Genomic DNA, 18,360 nt, shown 5'->3' on the forward strand with positions numbered 1-18,360 from the left:
TATAATTACAAGCATTTCATATCTGTCAAAGGCTTTTATTGACAATTACATGAAGTTGATGCAGAGAGTCAATATTGCAGTGTTGACCCTTCTTTTTCAAGACCCCTGCAATCTGCCCTGGCATGCTGCCTCTTGAGGATTGACCACAAGTTCTCAATGGAATTAAGGTCTGGGGAGTTTCCTGACCATGGACCCAAAATATCAATGTTTTGTTCCCTGAGCCACTTAGTTATCACTTTTGCCTTATGGCAAGGTGCTCCATCATGCTGGAAAAGGCATTGTTCGTCACCAAACTGTTCCTGGGTGGTTGGGAGAAGTTGCTCTCAGGGTGTGTTGGTACCATTCTTTATTCATGGCTGTGTTCTTAGGCAAAATTGTGAGTGAGCCCACTCCCTTGGCTGAGAATCAACCCCACACATGAATGGTCTCAGGATGCTTTACTGTTGGCATGACGCAGGACTGATGGTAGCGCTCACCTTGTCTTCTCCGGACAAGCTTTTTTCCGGATGCCCCAAACAATCGGAAAGGGGATTCATCAGAGAAAATGACTTTCTTGGGTGCCCTGAAGTCTTCTTCACAACAATTGAACCGCTCTCTTTGAAGTTCTTGATGATCCGATAAATGGTTGATTTAGGTGCAATCTTACTGGCAGCAATATCCTTGCCTGTGAAGCCCTTTTTGTGCAAAGCAATGAAGACCGCACGTGTTTCCTTCTAGGCAACCATGATTGACAGAGGAAGAACAATGATTCCAAGCACCACCCTCCTTTTTGAAGCTTCCAGTCTGTACTTGGAACTCAATCAGCATGACAGAGTGATCTCCAGCCTTGTCCTCGTCAACACTCACACCTGTGCTAACAAGAGAATCACTGACATGTCAGCTGGTCCTTTTGTGACAGGGCTAAAATGCAGTGGAAATATTTTGGGGGGGATTCAGTTCATTTGCATGGCAAAGAGGGACTTTGCAATTAATTGCAATTCATCTGATCACTCTTCATAACATTCTGGAGTATATTCAAATTGCCATCATACAAACTGAGGCAGCAGACTTTGTGAAAATTAATATTTGTGTCATTTCTCAAAACTTTTGGCCACGGCTGTACAGTGCCTTGGGAAAATATTTTGACCCCTTTTTCCACATTTTGTTAGGTTACAGCCTTATTCTAAAATGTATTAAATGTACCTTTTTCTGTGTCAATCTACGCACAATACCCCATAATGACAAAGCAATGTATTCAGACCCTTTACTCAATACTTTGTTGGAGCACCTTACAGCAATTACAGCCTTGAGTCTTCTTGGGTATGACACTACACGCTTGGCACACCTCTTTGGTGAGTTTCTCCCATTCTTCTCTGCAGATCCTCAAGCTCTGTCAGGTTGGAAGGGGAGCGTTGCTGCACAACTATTTTCAGATCTCTCCAGAAATGTTTGATCAGGTTGAAGTCAGGCTCTGGCTGGGCCACTCAAGGACATTCAGAGACTTGTCCTGAAGCCACTCCTGTGTTGTCTTTGCTGTGTGCTTAGGGTTGTTGTCCTTGTTGGAAGGGGAACCTTTTCCCCAGTCTGAGGTCCTAAGCGCTCTGGAGCAGGTTTTCATAAAGGATCTCTCTGTACTATGGTGCCAGGTTTCCTCCAGACATGATGCTTGGCATTTAGGCCAAAGAGTTCAATCTTGGTTTCATCAGACGAGGGAATCAATCGGGGGAGAAGGGCCTTGGTCAAGGAAGTGACCAAGAACCCGATGGTCACTCTGACAAAGCTCCAGAGTTCCTCTGTGGAGATGGTTGTCCTTCTGGAAGATTGTCCCATCTCTGTAGCACCACCAATCAGGCCTTTATGGAAGAGTGGCCAGACAGACGCCACTCTTCAGTAAAAGGCACATGACAGCCTGCTTTGAGTTTGCCAAAAGGGACCTAAAGACTCTCAGACCATGAGAGACAAGATTCTCTAGTCGGATGAAACCAATGCCAAGCGTCACTTCTGGAAGAAACCTGGCACCATCCCTACGGTGAAGCATGGTCGAGGCAGCATCATGCTGTGGGGATGTTCTTCAGCGGCAGGGACTGGGAGACGAGTCAGGATTGAGAGAAGATGAACGGCGCAAAGTACAGAAAGATATTTGATGAAAACCTACTCCATTTCTGAGGCAGGTAACTCGAAATAACTTTTCATTTTCTGTGGCTGTCCGATTGAGAGACAGTTTCATCATAGCACCTTTTTGCTTTGTCATTATAGGGTATTGTGTGTAAATTGAGGCAATAAAAATAAAATAAAAAACATTTTAAAATAAGGATGTAATGTAACAAAATGTGGGAAAAGTCAAGAGGTCTGAATAATTACAGAATTGTGTGTGTGTGAACAAAAAGGTTATTTCAGCTCTTGAAACATGGGACCAACACTTTACATGTTGCATTTATATTTTTGTTCAGTGTGTGTGTATACTGTGTATATATACCAATCAAAAGTTTGGACACAACTACTCATTCCATGGTTTTTCTTAAATTTGACTATTTTTACATTAATTGTTCTGATGAGTCCAAATGTTCGATTTTTAGTTCCAACCGCCGTGACTTTGTGAGAAGCAGAGTAGGTGAACGGATGATCTCCACACATGTGGTTCCCACTGTGAAGCATGGAGGAGGTGTGATGGTGCTGTGCTGGTGACATTGTTGGTGATTTATTTAGAATTCAAGGCACACTTAGCCAGCATGGCTACCACAGCATTCTGCAGCGATACGCCATCCCACTGGTTTGCGCTTAGTGAGACTATCATTTGTTTTTCAACAGGACAATGACCCAACACACCTCCAGACTGTATATATCCAGCTATTCATGTATTTCTATCGCTCTCTCCTATCTATTTATCTATTAATGAATTATTATTATTAAAATGTATTTTTTTCTCCATTATTTTTGGGTTCGGGGCCCCCTAGCGGCCCCCTGATGTCGCTTATGTTTGGAGCCGACCCTGTTTACATAGTGCCAGTCATGTGGGAGGGGAGAGACGAGAGGGGGAGAGTGAAAGAGAGGGAAATATCATTAATCTGTTCTCCAGTCAGCTCTTCCCGAGGATGCAGCCAGTGTTTCGTGTTTGTTTCTCAGATTTATCTTGCTTGTAGTTAACTCTCTCTTCTGTCTTTCTTTGCCTCCCCCCTTTCCTCCCTGTTGGCGCCGCACAGTTTTACACCCTTGGTGCTGTGCTTTTGATGGCGTTCTTGCAGAGGACTGGAGACTACTGCCACGCTCAACATCCCAGAGCATAGGCTGATCCAGGGGAGGATGCCCACTGCTCTGCCTTGTCCGCCTAATACCCTGCACTGATCCCTGGGTACCAACGCATCGAGGGCTCCCTGCCTCCCAGGACTCTGCACACCCTAGGTCTGTCACTCTAAGACCCTCTCTCAGGAACCCTAATGGGATGATTGGACTAACTATTCCACGACTCTTCAGTGAAAGCCCAAGACCTCATCTAAACCAACCACAGTGACCCTCCCAAGGATCGACCAACCCGAGGACAGACTTGTATTTTTTATCGTCTTAAAGGAGGGACAGGACTGAGAACGTCTGCAGGAGTTTAGCCCACCAGCGACCGTGGCCACCGTGGACGACCAGTTTGTGGTCCCCTTGCGTCCCTGTCCGTGTTGCGTTCGCCCCCCCAGCTGGGTAAGGGTTGTCAACATGGCCCGTATGAACCGTCCGGCGCCGGCCGAGGTGTGCTACAAGAACATGCGGCTGCTCATCACGCACAACCCCACCAACTCCACCCTCAACAGCTTCATCGAGGTGAGGACCATTCTATCCCCGCTCGTTTAGACCTGCTAATATTTTTTTCCTCATGATTCTCTCTCCATACATCCCTCTCTTTCTCTCTGGTTCTTTTCTCCCATTTCTCTTTCCCTCTCATCCTCCCTATTTTTTCCCTCTCTTCATGTCGTTATTCTCTCTCTCCTTCCTTGTCTTTCTGTCTCTCTCCTTGTTTCCACTGACACATCTTCTTGACACTGCTCCAAGGCCCAATCTTAAGAAAGGTGTTTCTATGACACTGAGAAAAAAGCACAGACTATAGAGCGGGTCTGACGATGACAACGGTGCGCTGGCTGCTCCCTCTTCAACAATGCCTCAGTTTCCATGGCGATGTGTCCCGCTGCCACGTCGGTCGCATGGCACGGGCAGTGAGAGGAGCGTGCCTCGCAGGCAGACAATAGCAGAACTAAGGCTGGCCTTCTCAGAACCACATGTGGGCTATCTTAAAGAGTGCCACAATGCCACGGACAGGCAGGCAGACAGACAAACAAACAGTCAAACCGGCAGACAGACCGCCCCAGGCAGGCAGGCAGACCGTACCAGGCAGGCAGGCAGACCGTCCCAGGCAGGCAGGCAGACCGTCCCAGGCAGGCAGGCAGACCGTCCCAGGCAGGCAGGCAGACCGTCCCAGGCAGGCAGGCAGGCAGACCGTCCCAGGCAGGCAGGCAGGCAGACCGTCCCAGGCAGGCAGGCAGGCCGTCCCAGGCAGGCAGGCAGACCGTCCCAGGCAGGCAGGCAGACCGTCCCAGGCAGGCAGGCAGACCGTCCCAGGCAGGCAGGCAGACCGTCCCAGGCAGGCAGGCAGACCGTCCCAGGCAGGCAGGCAGACCGTCCCAGGCAGGCAGGCAGACCGTCCCAGGCAGGCAGGCAGACAGACACAGTCCCAGACAGACAGTCCCAGGCAGACAGACACAGTCCCAGGCAGACAGACACAGTCCCAGGCAGACAGACACAGTCCCAGGCAGACAGACACAGTCCCAGGCAGACAGACAGAACCCTGAAAGTAACTAAATCAGCCTGCTGTACTACTATGAGTATGGGTCCATGCACGTATATAGGCTATATATTTGTACATGCGTGTCCCCGCCCCCCAAAACACACACACACAGTGTTGAGTTATTTTTCAATGGAACTCCTTCCCTCCTTCCTCCACCGTAGGACCTTAAGAAGTACGGAGCCACGACGGTAGTGAGAGTGTGTGAGGTCACCTATGATAAGGCTCCATTGGAGAAGGATGGCATCACCGTGGTGGTGAGTACAGACCAGTGTCACGTCCCTCACACTTCATTGTGAAGTGGACACACAAACACACACGCACTGTGAAGAGAAGAGCAGGGTAGAGCGGAGTGTTTCGGTCTTGGACAGGACTTCCAGTACTGATTCCAGGGGTTTCAGTTGGGTATGGTAGGGTATTGTCATTGGTTGCACTGATTGCGCTATTTGTCTACATAACCTGGTTAAAGCATTCATGACATTACCCTGAAGAAGACACAGTGAGGTGTTTTACCCAATAAATGACTGGGAGTTTACACACATGGAGTGTGTGACTCTCTTTGTTTAATGGTAGGGTATGGTAGTTGCCATACCCTAGCTCAAAACCCCACATTTTAAGTAGTCACATTTTTTCTTTGGGGGGGAGGTTAGGGTTAGGGGGGGGGATTGAATTAATTCCAATCCCGATTTAAAATTCAACTGCTGTTTATAGTATTAAATGGCTGACTTTAAGACCATGTCAGCCTGCGTACCTTTTTCTGTCACTTTTAGAAGGCAGGGAGCAGAGATGGGGCCATCTGCTTTGCTGGTCAGCTGTTTAGCTAGACCGCTCTGCCACTCTGGCTCCTGAGTGGTGCAGCGGTCTACTGGCTACTATACGGAGGTGCTGTCCATTCAGGGCCATGCCACAGAGCTCCAGTATAGACGGGTTAGCTGAGAACGCCTTGAAAATGACGTGAACGCTTCAATGGGGCAGAATGCAGTGTGTTGTTGTGACTCTGGATGGCCAGACAGCTAGCAACAATGACAAGAAACTGCCATGTGAGGAATCGTAGGTGGCTCGTTTCAGTTAGTTTTATCTTGTTCTTGATACCATGTCTTGTTTTGAGGTGTTTTGACTGATGTCATCTCAATGCCAATATGGCAGAAACTTATTTATGGTAGTAGGGTTGCAAAGGGTCGGAAACGTTCCGGTAAATATCCAGAATTTTTCAGGAAATTTTCCCATGGGAAGTTAAGCCCGGGAATTTGGGGAATTCTGCCGAAATTCATCAAAAAAGTTAGTTTATAACAGTGAACCTTTTTTGTGAGATACACATAAGGCAATTTTAGGGCTTGTGGGATATTTTGGTGAAACTATCACCAATTCAATGGAATTGCAGCCTTCTGCATGCACTGTGCATTCTTCCATCACATGTGCAGTTGCACTCTTCCATCAGAATCACAGCAGATTCTCAAGATCTTGCACACTAATGAGATGCTATCGAGCTCACTCTACTACACTGTCTTAGCCAAGGACTACATGCTTTCTGATAAGTTTTGATTACAATACTGAGTGGGGTGAATTTATTTAATGACATACATGATTTTTTGTTAACTAGTAAATTGTAGCCTACAGCAAAGTGTGTTTAACCTCTCTGCGCACCGAACCCGTTAGCGGGATTAAATTCGACAACATAGGTGCTCGCTACATAAATGCAAGGCTTCTCTGCTGGCCTAAACATCATCAGAATAAAAACATTTTTTAAATATATTTTCCCACAAATATGTTTTAAATTATTCCCCAGAGTAAGAGTTACACTCTTCATTTCATAGCGTTCCTCTTGGTTGCACTGCTTCCAGCCCCAGGTTGAGATTTGGAGGGCTGGTCTTTATGTTAGATCTTTTATCCAATCATATTCAGCCATCATGTGTTGCCAGGTGTCTAAAATCTGCCCTCAGGGCCTTCAAAATCAACAGTGCGGGCGCTTGTAGCTTAAAGTGAATGGAAATTAAAATTTAGTGTCAACCAATCAGCTTTAGAGTTGGCTATTGTACGGCCTGCTGGCTGGCTCCAGTGTTACACAGGAGCCAGCTAGCAGGCGTAGTGTGTGCACGTCTTTTGATTGGATTACCAATATTGAGAGGCAGGTCCTATATGGGCAGGTCTCAGAACTAGGAAACTGAAATTGATCAACGAATTAATTTGCGTACTACTAAGCTGTTTTTTCAACCCACAATGGCGGAAGGAGAAGATATCGATTTGGTCGAGGATATAATTATAACGCCATTCTCAAGACAAACTTTTCAAGAAAAGTTAGACATTGTCAGGAGAGGTAGACGCCGACGCTACAAAGCCTGTCACAGGCGGGAAAGGGGTTCGTTCGCCACTTCCAACTATGAATGACTCACAGGCTCCGAGAAGCACTGCAAACTGTACTGCTGGGAATGCCTATTATTTGCAAGTGATCGATCTGGTGTTTGGAGCCACACTGGCTTTGCAAACCTGAGTTGTCTAACCAAGGCAGCAACGAGACACCAAAGTGCGGCTGGGCACTTACAAGCAATGGTGCTTTTGAAAACTTTTGGGGACACCCGAGTGGATCTACAGCTGAACGAACAAGCGCGCAGGGCAGCGAAGCTGCACAATGAAAAGGTATTGTACTCTTCCCCTGCAATTCTCGGAATAAAAATGTCAATTTCAAGGTGACGCAACGCCTGGTTATACTGCGTTTCTGTCTAAATGTTTAGTGTCTAGAGCCATGGCATCATAATGATGGTAATAAGAGATGGATTAATTCGGGTGGGACTGTGTAGGACTTCACTGAAGGCCCAGGGCCCAGAACTACGACACGCTACTGATAAATAGTCATATTAAACATTAATGAAAATACAAGTGTCTCACATGGTTCGAAAGCCCATAATCTTGCTAATCCAACTGCGTTGTCAGATTTAAAAAAGTATTTATTGTGAAAGAATACGCTGCGATTATCTGAGCACAGACCCTCATATCAAACTACTTATTCAACCAGCACTTGCGTAACAAAATCACAGATTGCATTGAAATAAATCATTTACCTTTGAAGATCTTGCTCTGGTTGCAATCCCAAGGCTCATTGTTACACAATGAATGGTCTTTTGTTCGGTTAAATCCATTTTTTATAGCCTAACACAACATTTTGTGAACGCTTATCTCGTTGAATTTCGTGTCATTCAATTTTCAACGTAACATCCAACGTAAAATAGACAGCCTTTCCCTGACTTTATCCAGTCATGTTTGGTTTCCTTGCAATCAACAGTTTGTTTGTAACACAACCAAACATGATAGGTAATTTTGCGGGACGTATTGACCCGGAAAAAACGATTTAGAATACAACAAGTGACGAGCCCATTGTGCACCAATTATATGACCACTGTCTCGTTGATTGACTGTCTTTTAACCCAATGACCACTGATCATCTTGAAATCCAGCTGGTTAGATGGCCAATGAGCAGAGGTAAACGGCAATATCCCATGATTCTTTGTTGTAAGACAAACCTTTCCATTGAACGCTGGCGTAAGGACCGTTCTTTCGCCATTGCCAATTCTACCGCGAAGGAGCAAAGCTTATTACGCACGCAGTATTTCGGTGACTTGCACCTTCAGCTGTTTATTTATCCAACATCATGGCGAATAAGTCAAGGAAAGCTAATTCTAAGACTAGATATACGAATGTAGAAACAATTTGAGGAAATTCATTGTGAAAGTGAGACAGATCAGCTTTTTTGAAAACTCCATTTTGAAGACTGAAACTGAGGCATATTTTTTGAAAGGAGAGGACATTGTTTTGGACTGGTAAGTTGCTCTCATGCTAATGCCGTTGTTTGAAATTAATATAAAATATTATTTGTGATTGTTTTTACATTTTATTTCATTTTATTATACTCCCTCTAATCTAGACTGGTTGGAGGAAGCATGCTGGCTGTGTTGAGATGTATGGGTTTGCATTCCACACAATACCATTTTATATAAAATGGTATTGTGTTAAAATGGTATTGTGTAGAATGCAAACCCATTTGATATAAAATGGTATTTATATAGCCCCTAGCCCCAGCCTAAAACCCCAAACAGCAAGCAATGCAGGTGTAGAAGCATGGTGGCTAGGAAAACCTCCCTAGAAAGGCAAAAACCTAGGAAGAAACCTAGAGAGGAACCAGGCTATGAGGGGTGGCCAGTCCTCTTCTGGCTGTGCCGGGTGGAGATCAGTGGTTGTAGAGAGTGCAACAGGACAGCACCTCAAGAGTAAAAATGAACAGTTTAGGGTTCCATAGCCGCAGGCTATTACCCATTTTGTAAATGTATATATTTTTTTAAATATATTTTTTTAATCAATAATGATTCCCCCAAAAAAAAATTCTACATTTTTCTTTTGGGGGGTGTTAGAATACAATTTTGGTATTTTGTATATAGTTATTTGTTTCAAAATGTATACCTTCACCAATTTGGCCACTTGGGTACATTTGGGCTACTTGTGTGGGACACCTGGGTGACTTCATGATAAATGTCATGTAGCACACTCATTTTGGAAGTTATCATTCTGAAACGTTGCACAAGTACTGTTGCCCTCTTATATTTTTCACTGAAATTGTCCCCATCATCCTATCTGAATGTTTGTTTTATCTTGTTCATTTTAAAGATGATGATATAAAAAAAACCTATGGTTTGTTTTCATTATTTTATATAAACCAGATCTATTGTGTTATATTCTCCTACATTCAATTCACATGTACACAAACTTCAGAGTTTTCTTTCAAATGGTACCAAGAATATGCATATCCTTGGTTCTGAGCCTGAGCTACAGGCCGTTAGATTTGGGTATGTCTTCAGGCGGAAATTTCTGACTCATTAATAAACATTTTCTGCTAGTTAGTTTTTGCTACCATGTGGGTTTTAGCTTGCTTGAGCATGCTTACCGAAGAGTGTTAATTCACCTGTTTCCATACATGTTTCATTTAAAACATTTATCTTTACAAAGGAGTTGTTTAATCTAACTGCTTAACTCGTTATCTTTACATGGAATTGTATTTTTTTTTTTTTTACTATTGTTTTCCTAATCTTTACAGGAAAATGCCACGGGAACGATCTGATGTGTGGAGACATTTCACTGCAGCTAATGTAGAAGGAAAAGCTGTGTACATTTTGCAAATACTGTGCCAAATCATATGTGATGAACAAAGATGCAGAATCATCTGGCCAAGTGCATAAAGTTCCCTCAGCGCTCACAACAAGCAACCTCTGACAAAAGTCCCTCTACTTCTATTTGAGGTGAAAATGATGAATCAGACACCTTATCGATAGCAACAGCTCAGGGTCCTCCTGGAATCAGAGAAGTTTGCTGATGAATGTCTTGCTCGAGCTGTGTATGCAACTGGTTCACCTTTGATGCTCACAGGCAATATATATTGGAAGAGATTTCTGAATGTTCTTCGCCCAGCATACACCCCTCCAACCAGACATGTTTTATCTACTCATTTGCCGGATGCAGAGTTCAACAGAGTTCAAGTGAAGGTCAAGAAAATCATAGAGAAAGCAGACTGTATTGCAATCATCTCTGATGGGTGGTCTTATGTTTGTGGGCAAGGAATAATTAACTACATCTCCACCCCTCAACCAGTATTCTACAAGATCACAGACAAGGGACAACAGACACACCGGTCTCTACATTGCAGATGAGCTGAAGGCAGTCATCCATGACCTTGGAACACAGAAGATATTTGCACTGGTGACAGACAATGCTGCGAACATGAATGCTGCTTGGTCTAAAGTGGAGGAGTCATACCCTCACATCACACCCATTGGCTGTGCTGCTCATGGATTGAATTTTCTCCTCAAGGACATCATGGCACTGAAAACAATGGATACGTGTATGTATGTGAAAAGTCATCAAGTTATGGCAGCAATCTACTTCACCAAGGAAAGTGAGAAGAATAAGAGCACCACATTGAAGCTGCCCAGCAACACCTGTTGGGGTGGTGTTGTCATCATGTTTGACAGTCTTCTGGAGGGGAAGGAGTCTCCAAGAAATGTCCATATCACAGTCTGCCGATATGGACAGCCCCATCAAGAGGATCCTCCTGGATGATGTATTTTGGGAGAGAGTGGTAAGCAGCCTGAAACTCCTGAAACCTATAGCAATAGCCATTGCACGGATTTAGGGAGACAATGCCATCCTGCCTGATGTTCAGACTCTGCTTTCAGATGTAAGAGAAGAAATCCGTACTGCCCTGCCCACTTCACTGTTGATTCAAGCAGAGGAAACTGCAGTTCTGAAATACATCAAAAAGCGTGAAGACTTCTGCCTGAAGCCCATATACGCCGCAGCGTACATGTTGGACCCCAAGTATGCTGGCAAGAGCATCCTGTCTGGTGCAGAGATCAACAAGGCCTATGGTTTCATCACTACCGTCTCGCCACCTTGGCCTGGATGAGGGCAAGGTTCTTGGCAGTCTGGCGAAGTACACTTCCAAGCAAGGGCTTTGGATTGGAGATGCAAATGGCAGTTGTGCCAACATATCTCATCAACCAGCTGTTGGAAGGGACTTTGTGGATCTGAGGCTCTTTCCCCTGTTGCCTCCATCATCCTCCAAATCCCACCAACATCAGCCGCCTCAGAGCGGCCATCAGGGTAAATTTGAGGCTTTTTGAGCCTGATAACGAGCCATCCTCAACAAGGTTGGAAAGTGACATTGAAGATGAGGCCTCCGAGTCTGATGTTCACGAGGTGTGCATTGAGGAGGTCCAGGGAGAAGACATGGAAGCCTGAGAGGAAGACAACCAAAGCTTTAGTTTCTAGACTATCATTTTCTGTATGTTGTAAACGTTTTTGGGAGATGCAATGGATCATTGGGGATCATTCGATATCCCCTTTGTTATTCAGTGAAATCATCCCATGTGAAGAGTCAACTCATTTAATTAAAGTTCAATTCGTAACTAAATTATTATATATATTTATTTATTTATTGAATGATTTAATTATTTGCAATTATGTCTACTTATGAGAAGGTAAAATGTTTATATTTTTTATGCAGAAAACATCTACATTTAAATGGTATTAATATTAATTTGCATATATTCCTGTTAATTCCCATATATTCCCGTTCATTTCCACAGAAAGTTTCCACCTGAATATTCCCCAAAATGTGCAACCCTATATGTTAGACAACAAGTGCTCATTGTGCAAATGTATTCATGTTTTCAATAAACATTGAAAACACTGTTGTCTGTGCCCAATAATGTTTCTACCATGTTGTGTCGCTACCATGTTGTTGTCATGTGTTGCTGCCTTGCTATGTTGTTGTCGCTTTTGTCATGTGTGTTTTGTCCTATATTTATATTTATTTAATTGTTTATTTTTAATCCCAGCCCCTATCCCAGCAGGAGGCCTTTTGGTAGGCCGTCATTGTAAATATGAATTTGTTCTGAACTGACTTGCCTAGTTAAATAAAGGTTTAAATAAATAAAAATAAATATAGTTTCCATGTTGTCAACATTCTAAACCACCAGTCTGTTTTGCCCCATAGTTGGACACGTGTCGGTTTTGTTGCTAAACAACCTACCTGTAAAAACACGCTGTCCATTTAGCAGTGCTGAATCTTCGGCGCCGCCATAATGTGTACGTTTTCCTTTCATATTTCATGATTTTCATCATTCTTTGGTCCAGTTTGTTTGACGCCACTGACTATTTCCACTAAGGCCATGACCATGTAGGGAAGGAGGAGGCAGAGTGTTATCAAACAGACTGTTCTGTGTTCAGAGGAGGGCAATGGGGTTGGGGCCCAGTTCCTGGAAGAGCACGCTCCGTCCTTATATGCTCGTAAACAAACACACATACACACATCAATACTGATATACACCCAACAACCTGAAAGCAGCCAAAACCCTTTCAAAGACTCATCTGGGTCACTCCTAAACAAACACACACACACGCACACACACGCACACACACTAACACACACACATAACTCAGACCAGTATCTGTAACTGAACTTGAAGGCACGTGTTTCTGATTACCAGTACATCAACGTTCCTTTGTTGCCATGACAGCTGCAGAGCCTGGTTACCCCGCGTGGCCTCCTCTATTAAATTAGTTCCTTTTTCTATTTTCTCTCTCTCACTCTCTCTTTAATCTCTCTATCTTTCTCTCCCTCTTTCTCTCAGTGAATAGTGTGGATATGAAAGGAGAGATTTACAGGGTATGCTGTTACGTAAGCACAACACCATGAACTGCTATTTCTGTGAAGGCTGTACTTCGCTTTCTGCCAGAGCCCTGGAAAACATTGAGGATCATGGCAATTGGTACTCGCTCTCCAGAGTCTTGAAAAACAGTGCATGGGAGGGAGTTGCCTACCTCTCCCCTCCCCTTCCTCTGTCTCCGTAGTGATATAGGGGAAATCTGGAGAGATCTAGTTAAAGGCTTGTACACGATCAAGCCATCAGCTTGGGGTCAATTCCATTTCAATTCCAGTCAATTCCGAAACGTAAACCCAATGTCACATTTTCCTTATTGAAAATCATTTAGGATAATTGGAATTTCAGTATACTTATTGAATTTACTGGAATTAAATTGGAATTGACCCCAATCCTGCTGTCCAGTGACATAAAATATCAACAACCAGGAAGCTATAGGACCAGACAGACAGATAGAGCTGTACTCTGTTATCATAGCCCTGGGAGGATGGCTGTTATTACTAATGGCTGCTTCAATCGTTGATTAACTGTTGTCATGTAAAATGGGGGATGTTCGTGGCGCTTTTCAGCTGAAGACGTGTAAAACTGGATGGGGATATCACTGTTAACTAGGAATTGATTGGAAATCTGTAGTGATTTGTTTATCCGGTGTCTCCTCTCCACTGTCGCTCTGATGCAGTGAGTTGCTTTGGCTTACAGGCTTTCAAAGCTAGGGCCTCATATTGGTATAGCTAATGAGTGAACAGTGTTGTATATTGTGTGTGTTCAGGGCATGGACTTGTCGCAGGTCATCTTGACATTCTAAAAAGCATTCCAAGGTCACGTTGAATGGAACCGTGTGTGAGCGTGCGAGGAAAGCGTATATGTGTGTGCCCATACCTCGTCCCCAAAGTAGGCCAGTGCTGCTGTGGTTCCTGCCCTGTTGACATATCCCACATTACCTCAGCCAACATCATGCAGTAGCTTACAACATGTACTACACTGCAAATATTGAACCTTCAGGAGCTTATGCTAATACCCCAGGAAAACAGTGTAAGACACAGCTCAGGCAAATAAATAGTCTAACCCTCAAATGAGAACTGGTCTGTTGTGGTGGTGCTTGATTCCATGTCTGTGTTTGTGCGTGCGTCCAGTCCAGTCGTGTGATGAGGCTATCTCCTCTCTCAGAAGGTTTTACTGTGGTAATTCCACACTGTTTACTGTAAACGACAGACACCAGCTGAAACCAAATTGTGTGTGTGTGTACTGTTTTGTTCTAATACCTGTTTGTTCTTCTACATGGCTCTGTGTGTGTGTGTGTGTGTGCATGTAATACTACCCTGCATGTGTGTCTGTGTGTGGTTGCATTGTGTATTTGTTGTAGCTATGTGGGACTATTGTTAAGATGTATGAGTCAGTGGTGCATTATAAAATCTCCCCAGACAGCCAGGTGTGTCCCTCCCTCCCTGGAGATACTGTGTGGCCGACAGGCCCTGGGTCCAGACCGCTATGGCTGATACTGTGTGGCCGACAGGCCCTGGGTCCAGACCGCTATGGCTGATACTGTGTGGCCGGAGATCAACAGACCCTGGGTCCAGACCGCTATGGCTGATACTGTGTGGCCGGAGATCAACAGACCCTGGGTCCAGACCTCTATGGCTGATACTGTGTGGCCGGAGATCAACAGGCCCTGGGTCCAGACCTCTATGGCTGATACTGTGTGGCCGGAGATCAACAGACCCTGGGTCCAGACCGCTATGGCTGATACTGTGTGGCCGGAGATCAACAGGCCCTGGGTCCAGACCTCTATGGCTGATACTGTGTGGCCGGAGATCAACAGACCCTGGGTCCAGACCTCTATGGCTGATACTGTGTGGCCGGAGATCAACAGGCCCTGGGTCCAGACCGCTATGGCTGATACTGTGTGGCCGGAGATCAAAAGACCCTGGGTCCAGACCGCTATGGCTGATACTGTGTGGCCGGAGATCAACAGGCCCTGGGTCCAGACCTCTATGGCTGATACTGTGTGGCCGGAGATTAACAGGCCCTGGGTCCAGACCGCTATGGCTGATACTGTGTGGCCGGAGATCAACAGACCCTGGGTCCAGACCGCTATGGCTGATACTGTGTGGCCGGAGATCAACAGGCCCTGGGTCCAGACCTCTATGGCTGATACTGTGTGGTGATCAACAGGCCCTGGGTCCAGACCTCTATGGCTGATACTGTGTGGCCGGAGATCAACAGACCCTGGGTCCAGACCGCTATGGCTGATACTGTGTGGCCGGAGATCAACAGGCCCTGGGTCCAGATCGCTATGGCTGATCAGTATCTATGGTTCATCCCTGGGCTGCTGTGAGAAAGCCTCTAATCACTGACTGACTGGCACTCACCTATCTCGTCACTACCCTCCTGACTCCTGCGTCATGTCTGTCTGTGTGTGTTTCTATCTGCTTTGTATCTGCGTCTGTATTGTACCCCTCTGTCCCCAGGCAGCTGTGCTAAATCAAATCTGTACCATAAACCATGTGTGTCTTAGACTGGAGGCTGCTGATAGGGTGAACTGTCTCTAACATATAGATATCTATAGAGGGGCTATGGCTCACTCGCACAACCTCAAAATGAGGTCACCCTACCCTGTGTTGAATCAAAAGATGGAAGGATGCCTGCTCCTTCTGTTTACTGATAGGTGTGCTGTGCTTGGCATTGCAGTGGCATACAAACCAATGTTTCCACCACTGTGGTCATCGGTCATTTCATTTCAAATGACTTTATTGGTATATGAAGCTTTGAAAATTACAACAAAGAACACTTACAGTGCAGTCAACACAACATTACAAAACGATATGCATAAGATTCCAAAACATACTAGTTCCCAGGAACATCATTTTAAATGTTTTTTTAAAACTTAACCTTTATTTAACTAGCCAAGTTAGTTAAGAACAAATTCTTACTTACAATGATGGCCTACCCCGGCCAAACCCTAACGACGCTGGGCCAATTGTGCACCGCACTATGGGACTCCCAATCATGGCCGGCTGGGATACAGGCTGGAATCGAACCAGGGTCTGCAGTGCCTTAGACCTCTGCGCCACTCGTGCGTTGTTGAAACCTAAGGTCTCAGTCTAACACTATTTCTCCATCTCTCCCCAGGACTGGCAGTTCGACGACGGTGCGCCCCCTCCCTCTAAGGTGGTGGAGGACTGGCTGGGTCTGCTACGGTCTCGTTTCCTGGAAGACCCAGGCTGCTGCGTGGCCGTGCACTGTGTGGCTGGACTGGGCAGGTGAGGGGACCAGCTCAGTTGGTAGAGCATGGTGCTTGCAACGCCAGGATATTGGGTTTCCCGGGACGACCATACATAAAAATGTATGCACGCATGACTGTAAATCGCTTTGGATTAAAAAAGGCATATTCACATTACAGATACTTTGTAGGGGTCCAGGTAGGATACTCTGTGGGGTCCAGGTAGGATACTCTGTAGGGGTCCAGGTAGGATACTCTGTGGGGATCCAGGTAGGATACTCTGTGGGGGTCCAGTATGATACTTTGTAGGGGTCCAGGTATGATACTTTGTAGGGGTCCAGGTAGGATACTCTGTGGGGATCCAGGTAGGATACTCTGTGGGGGTCCAGGTAGGATACTCTGTAGGGGTCCAGGTAGGATACTCTATAGGGGTCCAGGTAGGATACTCTGTAGGGGTCCGGGTAGGATACTTTGTAGGGGTCCAGGTAGGATGCTCTGTAGGGGTCCAGGTAGGATACTCTGTAGGGGTCCAGGTAGGATACTCTGTAGGGGTCCAGTAGGATGCTTGGTAGGGGTCCAGTATTATACTCTGTAGGGGTCCTGTGGGATGCTCTGTAGGGGTCCAGTAGGATGCTCTGTAGGGGTCCAGTAGGATGCTCTGTAGGGGTCCAGTAGGATGCTCTGTAGGGGTCCAGCAGGATGCTCTGTAGGGGTCCAGCAGAATGCTCTGTATGGGTCCAGTAGGATGCTCTGTAGGGGTCCAGCAGGATGCTCTGTAGGGGTCCAGTAGGATGCTCTGTAGGGGTCCAGTAGGATGCACCGTGTGGCTGGACTGGGCATGTAAGGGATACTTTGTTTACTTACATCTGAAAATGACTACTGAACAGATTCACAAATCCACAGACTGTACCTTTACGCCTGGGACATATAGGGGAGACAGTCAGTGAAAAATAAAGTAGTTAATTTAGTTTGATGTGAATAGACAACAGTGTTTGAGTCATCATGCCTGTCATTGCTTATAATCAGATCAAGGGGGCATTGTTGACCAAGGTATCACGGGGAACAGGACCCAAGAGGTTGTGTTGACTGTCACTGCAAAGACTGTGCTTGCACAGTGTTTACCATGTTAATCTGACAGTCAGTTGGTTAAACCTGGGTTAACTGTACCCAACACCCAGTGGCAGTCGGTGCTGTTTAAGATCATGGAGGATTATTATTTATTTTTAATGAGCACGTCCTTATTTCTATTAGAGCATATTGGATGACTGTCATTCATATTCCATTCACCCAGTTCAATGTAACATAGATAGGTTAAGCTACTACATTATACTCAAATTTTCCCTATACCCATCATGAGGTTGTTACAACCTAGTCTACGAATGAAAGTTTACAACATACAGTGGGGAGAACAAGTATCTGTTTTCCTACTTTCAAAGCATGTAGAGGTCTGTAAGTTTTATCATAGGTACACTTCAACTGTGAGAGACGGAATCTAAAACAAAAAAACAGAATCACATTGTATGATTTTTAAGTAATTAATTTGCATGACATCAGTATTTGATCACCTACCAACCAGTTAGAATTCTGGCTCTCAGACCTGTTAGTTTTTCTTTAAGAGGCCCTCCTGTTCTCCACTCATTACCTGTATTAACTGCATCTGTTTGAACTCGTTACCTGTATAAAAGACACCTGTCCACATACTCAATCAAACAGACTCCAACCTTTCCACAATGGCCAAGACCAGAGAGCTGTGTAAGGACATCAGGGCTAAAATTGTAGACCTGCACAAGGCTGGGATGGGCTACAGGACAATAGGCAAGCAGCTTGGTGAGAAGGCAACAACTGTTGGTGCAATTATTAGAAAATGGAAGAAGTTCAAGATGACGGTCAATCACCCTCGGTCTGGGGCTCCATGCAAGATCTCACCTCGTGGGGCATCAATGATTATGAGGATGGTGAGGGATCAGCCCAGAACTACACGGCAGGACTTGGTCAATGACCTGAAGAGAGCTTGGGACCACAGTCTCAAAGAAAACCATTAGTAACACACTACGCCGTCATGGATTAAAATCCTGCAGCGCACGCAAGGTCCCCCTTCAAGCCAGCGCATGTCCAGGCCCGTTTGAAGTTTGCTAATG

General features: G+C 45.3%; 1 protein-coding gene across 6 annotated transcripts in view; it reads left to right on the forward strand.

Annotated features, from left to right (window-relative positions):
• LOC115131329 (protein tyrosine phosphatase type IVA 3-like) overlaps positions 1–18,360 on the forward strand; it is a 63,894-nt gene that overhangs the window by 34,042 nt on the left and 11,492 nt on the right. For 5 of the 6 annotated variants that reach the window (XM_029662947.2, XM_029662948.2, XM_029662949.2 and 2 more), the window contains exons 2-4: positions 3,180–3,783; positions 4,963–5,055; positions 16,132–16,262. In XM_029662947.2, the coding sequence (XP_029518807.1) occupies positions 3,679–3,783; positions 4,963–5,055; positions 16,132–16,262 (329 nt within the window). In that variant the 5' untranslated portion in view covers positions 3,180–3,678. The remainder of the gene's footprint in view (positions 1–3,179; positions 3,784–4,962; positions 5,056–16,131; positions 16,263–18,360) is intronic. The other variant, XM_029662952.2, reaches the window with a different exon arrangement.

Source organism: Oncorhynchus nerka, linkage group LG7 (assembly GCF_034236695.1).
Source record: "Oncorhynchus nerka isolate Pitt River linkage group LG7, Oner_Uvic_2.0, whole genome shotgun sequence".
Lineage (NCBI taxonomy): Eukaryota > Metazoa > Chordata > Actinopteri > Salmoniformes > Salmonidae > Oncorhynchus > Oncorhynchus nerka.